The sequence below is a fragment of the Diorhabda sublineata genome, chromosome 1, assembly GCF_026230105.1.
Source record: "Diorhabda sublineata isolate icDioSubl1.1 chromosome 1, icDioSubl1.1, whole genome shotgun sequence".
Taxonomy (NCBI): domain Eukaryota; kingdom Metazoa; phylum Arthropoda; class Insecta; order Coleoptera; family Chrysomelidae; genus Diorhabda; species Diorhabda sublineata.
The window spans coordinates 35,031,516-35,042,751 of NC_079474.1; the positions used below are offsets into that span (position 1 = coordinate 35,031,516).

Here is an 11,236-nt window from a genome sequence, read left to right on the forward strand (position 1 = left end):
CCTCTTACATATATGGTTATCCAATTCATCTACGTGTTGGTGAACAATTAAAAAAAAGTGTGCCAATGAATTAATATCTAGTTCGATTCAGAATGTATATACGTTCGTTTCATAAATTATCATAGATAATAAATTAGTCTATGGAATGTATCGATATGTAGTTACTCGAACACGGCGGCAAGCCATCGAAATCAATCATTTTATATCAATAGATGATTTATGTGAAACAGGGTTGTCAGATCAAACTATTTTATATTCAATATGTAAATATTATACGAGTTATAATAAATTGTTAATACTATTTTTAAAATTTTGTTAGTTCATTAATGTCTTGAAGTAAAATAATAGTTTTATTATTTTAATTATAAACGTGGCAACCTGTTTGTCATTCAAGATTTCTTCTATGCATTTATCATCTGCTATTCACTATGAATGTATATAGAGTATTTACTGCCCACTTTCACATTTCTGTGTATTTTTATTTCGAACGTAAATCGAAGAAGATACTTTTCATTTCGACCTAATGATATAATAGATTTATGTAAGTTATACGGTATACATGTAATGAGAAATATATAGTTTCAACATCAATAAAAACATCAACCGTTTACTTTCATTTTTATTACAATGTACTTATATTATCATCGCTCGATTTACTTTATTGTTTATGGGGGAGATAGGGACAAAATAAACAAAGATCTGTACTTGATTTTTATATTGGATACTTTAAGCAGGCCCGGAGTAGGCCTATTTGGAGTAAAATTTGACAAACAAAACACAAAAAAATATCAGGTTTCTAGCTGTGAATCAAGTGAATCTATTTTTAAATGATTGTAAAATAATTATTTTATAACTAATTTTTTTTCTTTTTTGTTTTTATTTAATATTTTAAACACGTGTATATGTAACGTGGCCCAACTTATTTATATGAAACTTTCTTATTCTTGTTATAGTTTTCTTTGTTCGTGTTAGGATTAACTATGGTATGTAAATTCGCCTACTACACACAAATAAAAACGAAAGTAGGTTAAATATATGATCTCATATTTCATGGCGAATGCATCAACCGTGTAAATATTGAACTGCCATTTTTATAAATGCATATCGTACTTTATGTTCCATTAATTTCATTAACATAAAAAAATTTTGTATTTGTTTGAATAATTTTAACAAAAACATGTCCAAATGTCTCAAGGTCATTTTTTAATAAAACACAATAGATCGCGCAACACTGTTGAGTCTAGCAGCTTGATCTCGTTATAGTCAGGACCGTATTCTATAATAAAATTTATTTATTTATTTATTCGATTTAGTGTTCAGCGATTAGATTTTTTTATCGTTGGTTTTTATAAATAAAGCAAAATTTTTAAAAACAATATATCTACGGTTACAAGCAAAAAATAGAAATGATCACGTGTTTATCATTCCTTTGAGACCAATACAAATACTACATCAAATTTTATTGCTTTATGTAGTAAAACATATTTTTATCAATGAAAATTTCGTAATAACACAATCGACGATTATTATATATATTTCTCTTGGTAAAACACTTAAAAACAGAATTTAACTATAAAAATAATTTGCCAATTTCAAAAAAGAAGATAAAACTAATAAGGAGCACTTAAATGAATCGACTATAAAGCGATACCTTGACCTACTGCAATTTAAAAACAATTCTCCAAGTCTTGCATCAGTTCAATATGTAATATAATGTGGTGCAATCCCGAACGCGTTTCTACAAGATGGATGGAAGTAAATAGATAAGAATCTGAGAATTTTTTACGTATTAAAATTCATTACTATTTCATAAAGAATACAAGAATTATGGCCGTTAAAATATTTTTTTAAATATTTAAATTTTTCTCAGTGTATTCTGTTATATACATAATAATTGTACGCGTCAACGGATTTTCGCCTCTATTGATTAGTGGTTCTATGACGATGTAACATAATCTTCTTTTTTTATTTGAGACAAAGGACAGTGGTAACTCACGATATTTAATTTAATGTGTAAAAATTTATTCTTGGAACTATCAATTAACAAGATATGTATTTATAAAATTGAATTAAAATTCCTTGAATGAATTTATTACCACAGACTATAAGAACCACAGATATACATTGACATTTAAGTCATGCTGCTAATTAATAGGCAAATTTTCGTGATCAACCCGTGGAAAAAACGGTGTTTTATGACCATCAATATCTAATATAGAAAAATGCGGGCCCGGCTTTTAAAAAAGTTGAAACGATGATAAATTTTAATTAATTTGAAAAATACCAATACCATGTATATTCGAGTTACGATATTTATACACCAATTCAATCTCTAAAAATTTTAGTTGATATAAATTTGTGGTTTAAGTGTGAAGGTAACAAACTACAAAAATATTCTCTAGTTGGGACATCCTTTATATCCTCGGTTATTTCCAAGGCGAGAGAAATGTTGCAAACCTTGTCTAGACTGCAGAACTGATCTTAACGATAAAGTTTTATTGTTAATACAATCATTAAACTCAATTAACTAGTCGTTAAAGTTGTTATAAAATTTTATAATCGATTCGGAATGTTTATAATTCCAATTAATTTATTTTATGAATAATTATTAGAAGATTTGACCTATTTATAGTTAGCTAGTTATTTCTAGTTTTTTGTTATACATTATTTTCATTCATTTGAAAACATCCTGAATTCAGTGGCGTAGTTATTTTTTTTATAAATTTCAAATTACTTTTAACTTAACTTCAAATTTTATATATATTTCGAATCTAAATAAATCACCTTGTATATCACTTTTATTTTTCCAATAAACAATCATAAATTCGTCAAATATATCAATTTCAGTGAAAACAAAATAAAGCGCTACCCAGAGTATTATTAATAACCACACGAATGAAGTAACTTAAATACAGTTCTACTATGTTGCCAATTTTAACTATCCATCAGGGATACTTGAAATAATTATTTCAAATGGATATAAAATATGTCTTATGTTTATTATAGGGCTACTATGCCTTCAATACGATGTTTTATATTCTTCTTTTTACAAATTCAATGGGTTTTGAGTATACAGCTGCAGTCATTTGAAATACCATTGCATGGAGACGGTGATTGCGCTTTGATATTAGAAGGTCCTGGTAGAAGTAGTAGTTTTGATTATTCTTTCAATCTATTACGTGGAAGTACTTCGTAAGTGATAAATGATTTCATATTTTACACTAAGAAACGTAATTTATTATAATTTTTTAGAAATTACGATGGTTCTAGTACGTGTATAACGTATCAAGCAGTTAATGCGGCTTATTTGGACGCCAGAAAAAGGATACGTAAGGATTTTTATCATAATATAACATTATTTTAATAATTTTCGTTATCTTAACATATATATTTCAGGTATCGCTCCACCAGATGATGCCGAGAAGAAGAATGAATATGTCGCAAGTATTGGTGAATTGGTTTTTGACATTTCTATGAATTTAGCAAAAACGTAAGTCAGAAAACATAAAACTTACTTTTATATGATACATTTCTTTGAAATTTTATTGAAATTCTAGTTACGGTTTGAGTTACGAGGAAATAGAAAAAGGTCTACCTTTGATAGATACTAGCAAAACTTTAATAAGTGAAGTATGTCCTGCATTTTTATCAAACGTAGAATGTAGGGCTGGTAAATACAGAAGACTAGATGGACTTTGTACCAACATCGAACATCCAACGTGGGGAGCTAGTCACACACCTTTCACCAGGTATATAATAAACAAATTTTAAAAAATGAATAAATCGTAAATTTTCATAGAATCATATTCTTTAAACACCTCGTGGTTGAAAATGACAATTTGATTCCCTTTTATGTGGCAACCGCGCAATTACCTAAATATAGATGGTCACAAAAGAGGGTCAAAGTTAATTAATGGCACCAAATAATTTTTTTCCTAAACACATTTATAAGTTGCTTATTTTAAATCTATATTATCACAAAAATAATTGTATCTTCGTAAAAAAAACGTTAAAATATACAAATACATATAATGATTTTATTATTATTAATAATGATAATACGAATGTAATAAGTTGTTTTTATGTGAATATAAAGATATAAAGCAAAAATGGAATATATAAAGTGAAACTTATAAATTTTCAAATGAGATATTGCAGATAAAAATGGTTAATTAAAATATTACACAATATATTTAATAATATATTACAAATACCTCAATTCATTTTATTGTTCATTGAAGCAGCCATCTTGTAAATCTTTCGGAACATGTTATGACAATTATTGTATCACATAAATGCACGTGAGTTATAAAACACAATAATTAAATATCACCAAACAAATTATCACCATAATACATGAAGTAATCGAAGCAAGAAATAATACCAACATAAAATCTATTTTCACGCACCAACTTTATTTCCATTTATACTAACAGAGCCATCTAGAGGTTCGAATGTAAAACAAAAAAAATAGCTTCACCTTGTTTGAACTACAAAGTTGAATAGTAGAACTCTTTTTTTTGTTGTAAAAACTAATACCACGTTAAAAATGTGTTTGTTTGGAATATATATATATATATATATATATATATATATATATATATACAGGGTATTTAGTTTTTTAATCGAAATAAATATTTTGAGAATAGTATTTATTCTTCTGTAGATTATTAGGTCCAGTTTATGCCGATGGTATCCAAGCTCCTCGTATAGGAATATCTGGGAGGCAGTTACCATTAGCCAGAGTTGTATCCAGAACCATGCATCCAGACGAAGGATATCACGACCATGCTGGTACAGTAATGATCATAGCTTGGGGGCAGTTTATGGACCACGATTACACTCTACAGGGTACACCGTTAGGTGAATAAAAAAAATTGTTGTGATAATTGAAATTATATAAATTTTTGAATATTTAGATCCTAAAAATAAGAATGATCCAGAAGAATGTTGCGGTAGACCACAGCATTTGAAACATCCGTATTGTAACGAAATCTACGTACCGAAAGACGATTTTTTCTATAAATTGTTCAAAGTGAATTGTATAGATTTCGTGAGAACATTCCCGGCCCCTAGACCTGGATGTAGATTAGGTTCTAAGGTTCCTTTCAACACGCTTACTGCCGTTCTAGACGGTAATACCGTTTATGGGGTTACAGAATACCATAACAAGTAAGTATTAGACCAATTTACGATTCATTTCCTTTGTCAAATTAATTTAAAATAAAAAAAAAATGTACCGATGTAGAAAAACTTATTATTTTATAATAAAAGCGATAATTATGTAGTTTTTATCCGCCATGTTGGTTAAAACATAAGTCATTCGATTAAACAGCGTTGCCAGGTCTTCTAATTCAACTTACATACTTTCTAAGATAATTTTAAATAAGTACTCGTATACAACACAATAAATTTGATGTATTATGTATAAATTTATTCACAAATTTTATTTGTAACAATAATTTGACTTATAGAAACGATTTTTTCATTAGTAATCTACTTAAATACAAATATATGTCTTGGCAACACAGTAGCAAGATAACGTCACAAACAGACAAGTGTAATTATTACGAATTCAAAATCTTTTTGATAAATGTTTACGAAAATTTCCGTCTTCCATCTGCGAAACATCGACAATCCGTCATCATTTATCCTTTGATAAGGCAACGATGCCAAGTCTATTAATTCAATCTACTACTAAATATGGACTCGTATATAATGTTATTAATATATTAAATCGATGTTTAAAGCGAGGATTATTTACAAATTACATTTATTTATTAGGAATAAACTACAATAAAATTATAAAATTCACTATTAATTTACTGAATTTGAAATATATAACTTGGCAACCTTGTAGTTACTTCCGTTGCAATTCTTAAAGATAACGTCACAAACAGATACGTGTAGTTATTTCAAATTTAAAATATTTTTGATAAATATAAAAATCGTTTCTTACATATAATTTACTGTTAGAAAATTTCGTTTTTCTCTATATAAATAACGAAATTCGATAAACAACAATCCGCCATGTTTGATAAAACATTAAGAAAACGTCATATTCTTTGTGTAGGCATCGATGCCGGTTCACAAATTTAAACTATTCAATAGTAATGATCTATTCTGTGAATTCTTTACACCCGATGATTTTTTTAATATCAAACAATTTACTTAAATCGAAATAAATGCCTCGGCAACCCTGTAATTACTTCGCTCCAATGTTTAGGTCACATGCAAATTTGTTACAATATGTTTTGAAAATAAAATCATCGTTAAACAGTTTTTTAAAAATTAATAATTATTATACTTATCTGGTTTTTTCCTTCTAGTAAATTGAGAACGTTTAACGGTGGTTTATTAAGAATGCATCCTGCTTTTGAACATTTTGGCCTTAAGGATCTGTTACCACTAAAACTGGAGTATCCCGATGAAGGATGTACTAGACCTAATTCTTCTATGTACTGTTTTGAAGCCGGTTGGTATAATTTGACGATAATATAACGAATTAAATTAAATAATTAATCCTAATACAAGTAATTTCACTAAATATTTTCACTAATATCATTTTTAATGATAAATACGATGAATTGAACACATAACGACATTCCATTGGCGATTCTAACCTGAAATTAAATAGTAGGCGGATGTGGTATATCAACGCTCGCGACGTTGCCAGATCATGTATTAAAATTGTATTTCTTTGAGGTTCTCCAGTGGCGGGGTGGATTTATATAACGATTTTTTAATATTTGTAGGTGAAGTTAGAGTGAACGAACAATTAGTTTTAACTTGTATGCATACTTTAATGGCTCGCGAACATAATAGATTAGCTCGCGGTTTGGCTGAAGTTAATCCGCATTGGGATGACGAAACTCTTTTCCAAGAAGCTAGACGTATCAATATAGCTTTTATTCAACATATAACTTATAACGAATTTTTACCTATTCTACTCGGAAAAGATGTAATGGAAAAATTCGGTTTGCTTTTGCAGAAAGAAGTGAGTTCTTTCTATTCTAATATAAATAATAATTACTTTATGTTTCTATATATTTTAGGGTTACTGGAATGGTTATGATCCCAACGTAAATCCAGGAGTTATCGACGCTTTTGCGTCGGCAGCGTTCAGATTCGGACATTCTTTATTACCAACAGCAGTAGAAAGATGGAGTAAAGCACATAAATTCATCGGTAAGATGTCATAGTTTCAATGTTTTTTTTCCGATATGACAACGTTGCTATTTATAATTTTATCCAGTATGGTGTCAGGTATAAATATTACAAATAAAATAATATTTAAACGAATAATTGTAAAAGACGATTTATTTAAAAAAAATAACAATAAAAAATTAAATTGATTGTGAAATAAATTCATTGTTTTGGTTGAGAAATAACAATATAAATTAAATGTGTCCTTGACTTTAACCTAGATAGTAATCGTATTGAGATATATGGGACACGTTGCCAGATCGCGACTTTTATATGAAAATATTTTATTCGAAGTATATACCGGGTGAGAAAATAAGAACGGCTGTGGATCATGTTATTTTGACCAAAATATAAGATATAACAAATAATTCTATTATAAACATGTTATTTATTTATATAATATAAAACTATCGTTATAATATATATCGAAATCAATTATTTTTTATAATTTTCACTGATAAATAAAATTGGCAACAATGCATTAATGCGAATTAAACGAGAATCTTTGGTGGGAGTGATGTTTCACCACATCAATAAATAAACAATTATCTTCGTAAACATACATTTTTATCAATTTTCGTAAACAAATTTTATATAATTAAAAAAAAATGGTTTGACATGCTTTAAATAACGAAAAATATTTCATATATCGTGCTCTAGCATCGAAACGTTTGTCCGATTTGATCCGAAGACCGCACGATCTGTTCCGAGCTGGTATATTCGACGAATACGTCATGGGTTTGATGAACCAAGTAGCTCAAGCTATGGACGATTCCATAACTCAAGAAGTAACCAATCATTTGTTCAAAAAAGTCGGAGGGCGATTCGGTATGGATTTGGTCAGTTTCAATATGCAAAGAGGCCGGGAATTTGGGATACCTGGGTATATGGAATACAGGAAATTCTGCGGGTTACCTTGGTCCGATAGATTCGAAGATCTTTTCGGAGCTATGCCTAACGACACCGTCAGAAAATATTCGTCAATATTTGAGTAAGTTCTAATCAAATCTATTCAATAAAGGAAAAAAATCATCTATTTTTAATTAACTTCAATATAGGAAATATCTCTAATGATTATTATTTAATTAATTAACATTTTTATGTATCAACTAGACTTAATATTGGATAAATTTTGTTTAAAATATTAATTCCCAATTATGTCTGAAGTAGAATTAAACTTGGCAACGTGGTATATGTTTTTTTATCGTCAAGGTTACTCAGATTGGACTACTACTCATATTACCGCTAGCATCTATTGTTAACTATTGTATATTTTTGTTTTGATTATAAAAATCGATGACTTTTATTTCATGCAATAATTCAACGAAGTATAAAAACATTGATTCTCATAGAATCGTTAAAAGTAGACAATGTAATATATAATCGTGTATAGTCGTGCAAAATCGTTTTGACGTTATTATGTCACTCTTTTCGAATGAAGTGTCAGTTCATGCAAAGATTGGTAGCCATTTTCGAGCACATTTTTGTTTTTGAGAATTGTAATTGATTATGCAGTGGTTTTAAATAGATTTTTTGTTTTGTGTATATATAAATATTCATTAGGATCAATTAGAATAGTGATTAAAGTGTTAATACATGAATCGATTACAAACAAAATTGTTGGTTATGTAGCTTGCAGCTGCTATAAAACTATTGAAAATAAATCTTTGTGTTTTTAGCAGGTTAGTTTTTTCTTTATTCAATTTAACTACTATTAATTTTAATTATAAAAATAAAATTTGATATTTTGATAATTGACAAAGTTAAAACATAGGCGTACCATAATGATTAAAATAGTTAAAATTCAAAAAAATTAGTTGTGGACGTTTTTTTTAATAAATTGAATGGGACAAGTGAATTATCTTCTTAATATTTCATTTATGAATGTTTTCATGATGTCTCCAATCTAAAAGTTGATAATTTTTTATTAAATCATAGATTTGCTATAAATTACGCTTTAAAAAGTATAAAAATTGGAAAAATGATTTAGGAAAAAATAGATACCTAGTAAATTTGTTAAAAACAAAAACTTACTAAGTAGGAGAATAAAAATTTGATTTCAAGACACTAAATAGATTTCTGAATTAATTTTTTATATAATTTGTTACTCTATAATTTTTATTCAAGTGTGTCTGAAAGTAAGAGAAATAACATATACCACTCTCTATTCTCTTTACTTTATTCTGATTGGATCACCTTACGTCACAGTTTCGAGTGAACGGAACGAAAAAGGAGGACAATAACAAATTTTGAGTTTATTGGCGAATAGAGAGAGATGGAAAGTGGGGCTCTTTTTCTCTCGTCCAATAGTACGATTTCATTTAAACGCCACTCTATTTTTAATATATTATCTATGGGAATGATCGAGAAGTTGAATGTGGTTATGTTCTTACAGACACCCAGCTGATGTAGATCTATGGTCAGGTGGGGTATCGGAAAAACCGTTACCGGGAAGTATGCTAGGCCCGACTTTTGCTTGTATAATTGCGACACAATTTAGTTATTCACGAAGGGGAGACAGATTTTGGTAATTTTCATATATTTAATACAAATTTCATTTATTCTTTAAATATTTATCTATCTAGGTACGAATTACCTAATCAACCTTCGTCTTTTACACCTGAACAACTACAGGAAATTAGAAAAGTCAAATTAGCGAGGATAATATGCGATAATACGGATCTGATAGACACCATTCAATTATATCCTATGGTGTTACCAGATCACGAAATGTGAGTTTTTTACATTTTTTTTTATTTATAACAATTTTTTTTTCATATTTTTTTATAGTAATCCACGCGTTCCGTGCAAATCTGGTATAATCCCCAGTTTAGATTTAGCGAAATGGGCGGAATTTCCACGTGAACACGCGTTTCCATTAAACGATATTTTAGGCAAATAAAATGAAAATTATGAAATTATTTAATTTAGGGTTTAAATGTACAGCTGCCATTGTAATTATTTATTTATTAACGTGTACCAGAGGATGAGAATCGGACTACCAGAACCACGAAACAGTGCCAAGAACAGAGTAGCTTAAGACGGTCCTGTAACTTGTTGCATTTTTGTAGATTCCAAGAAACTTTTATATATTTTTTTAAATAAATTGCAAATTTTCTGTGATCTTTCATTCATTTACTTCACCTATTAAATGAGAATCAATTAATTCTTAGATCCTTCTCATTGTTTCCCATCATCTGTCGAAATAGCGCGCGAAATATAAAAAAGAAGAAGCCTTTACCAGTAAATCATCTTGCTAACGAGGCACAGACAGTAGTGACATCTATCAAATATTCATAAAAATCAGGGAATGTATCTACAGGAATCTTCTTTATTTGATGTTTATTATTTACGTTGTTGCAGAAGTTAATAAAAATTATCACAGATGTCATATAATCAACGAATTCAGATTTATGGTAAAATAATATTTGAAATGAAAGATAATTAATAAAATAGTATTTTGTTATCAACGTTTCGTAACTAAATATAGAATTATTTAATACATTTGGCAACACATACCACACCAGCTTATAACAAGATGGAGAACGGAAGCGAAATATAAAAGAGAAGAAGAGGCCTTTACTAGTAATATGTCTTGCTAACATGGCTAGATAATATTAAAAAGGTTCTTTCATATGTATACAATAGTGAGATCTATCACAGATTTATTGAAATTAGTGGCTGTATCTACAGGAATCTTCTTTATTGAAAGTTGTTGAGGAAGTTTATGGTGAAATAATATGGGCAACCAGAAAAAATTAATAAAATTGGATAGAAATTCCAATTTAAAAAATTTGGTTAAAAATTTTTTGTATATTTTTTAAAGACATTGCAAGTTTTCTTTAGTTTCCGACTAATTCTCATCCAAAATAGCATTTTGTTATTGACTAGCTTCTATAGATTTATTTGTGAGGAGAAGCCTTTTAGTTACCGACTAATCAGTAACAAATGTATAAAAATGGATGGATATGAGGATTATAGGGACAGGTCCGGATTTACCTTTGAGGATTGCGGGGAAAAATAAAAAGGA

At 28.6% G+C, this 11,236-nt stretch overlaps 1 protein-coding gene across 1 annotated transcript; it reads left to right on the forward strand.

The window, feature by feature from the left end:
* Positions 1-234: 234 nt before the first annotated feature.
* On the forward strand, positions 235-10,325 carry LOC130450243 (peroxidase). Its single transcript, XM_056788535.1, has 13 exons — positions 235-3,192; positions 3,253-3,329; positions 3,397-3,490; positions 3,558-3,749; positions 4,667-4,863; positions 4,920-5,172; positions 6,330-6,475; positions 6,756-6,997; positions 7,056-7,188; positions 7,867-8,197; positions 9,602-9,733; positions 9,792-9,938; positions 9,997-10,325. The coding sequence occupies exons 1-13, from the start codon at positions 2,987-2,989 to the stop codon at positions 10,106-10,108; spliced, it is 2,262 nt and encodes a 753-aa protein (XP_056644513.1). The 5' UTR covers positions 235-2,986; the 3' UTR covers positions 10,109-10,325.
* The last annotated feature ends 911 nt before the right edge of the window (positions 10,326-11,236 follow it).

What these genes read in the sequence shown, in the direction of transcription:
- LOC130450243 (XM_056788535.1), top strand. Translation starts at nt 2,987, where the DNA reads ATGTCTTATGTTTATTATAGGGCTACTATGCCTTCAATACGATGTTTT. An exon ending in AAATATTCGTCAATATTTGA is followed by an intron (nt 8,198 to 9,601) that starts GTAAGTTCTAAT and finishes ATGTTCTTACAG; the next exon opens with ACACCCAGCTGATGTAGATC. An exon ending in GTGTTACCAGATCACGAAAT is followed by an intron (nt 9,939 to 9,996) that starts GTGAGTTTTTTA and finishes ATTTTTTTATAG; the next exon opens with TAATCCACGCGTTCCGTGCA.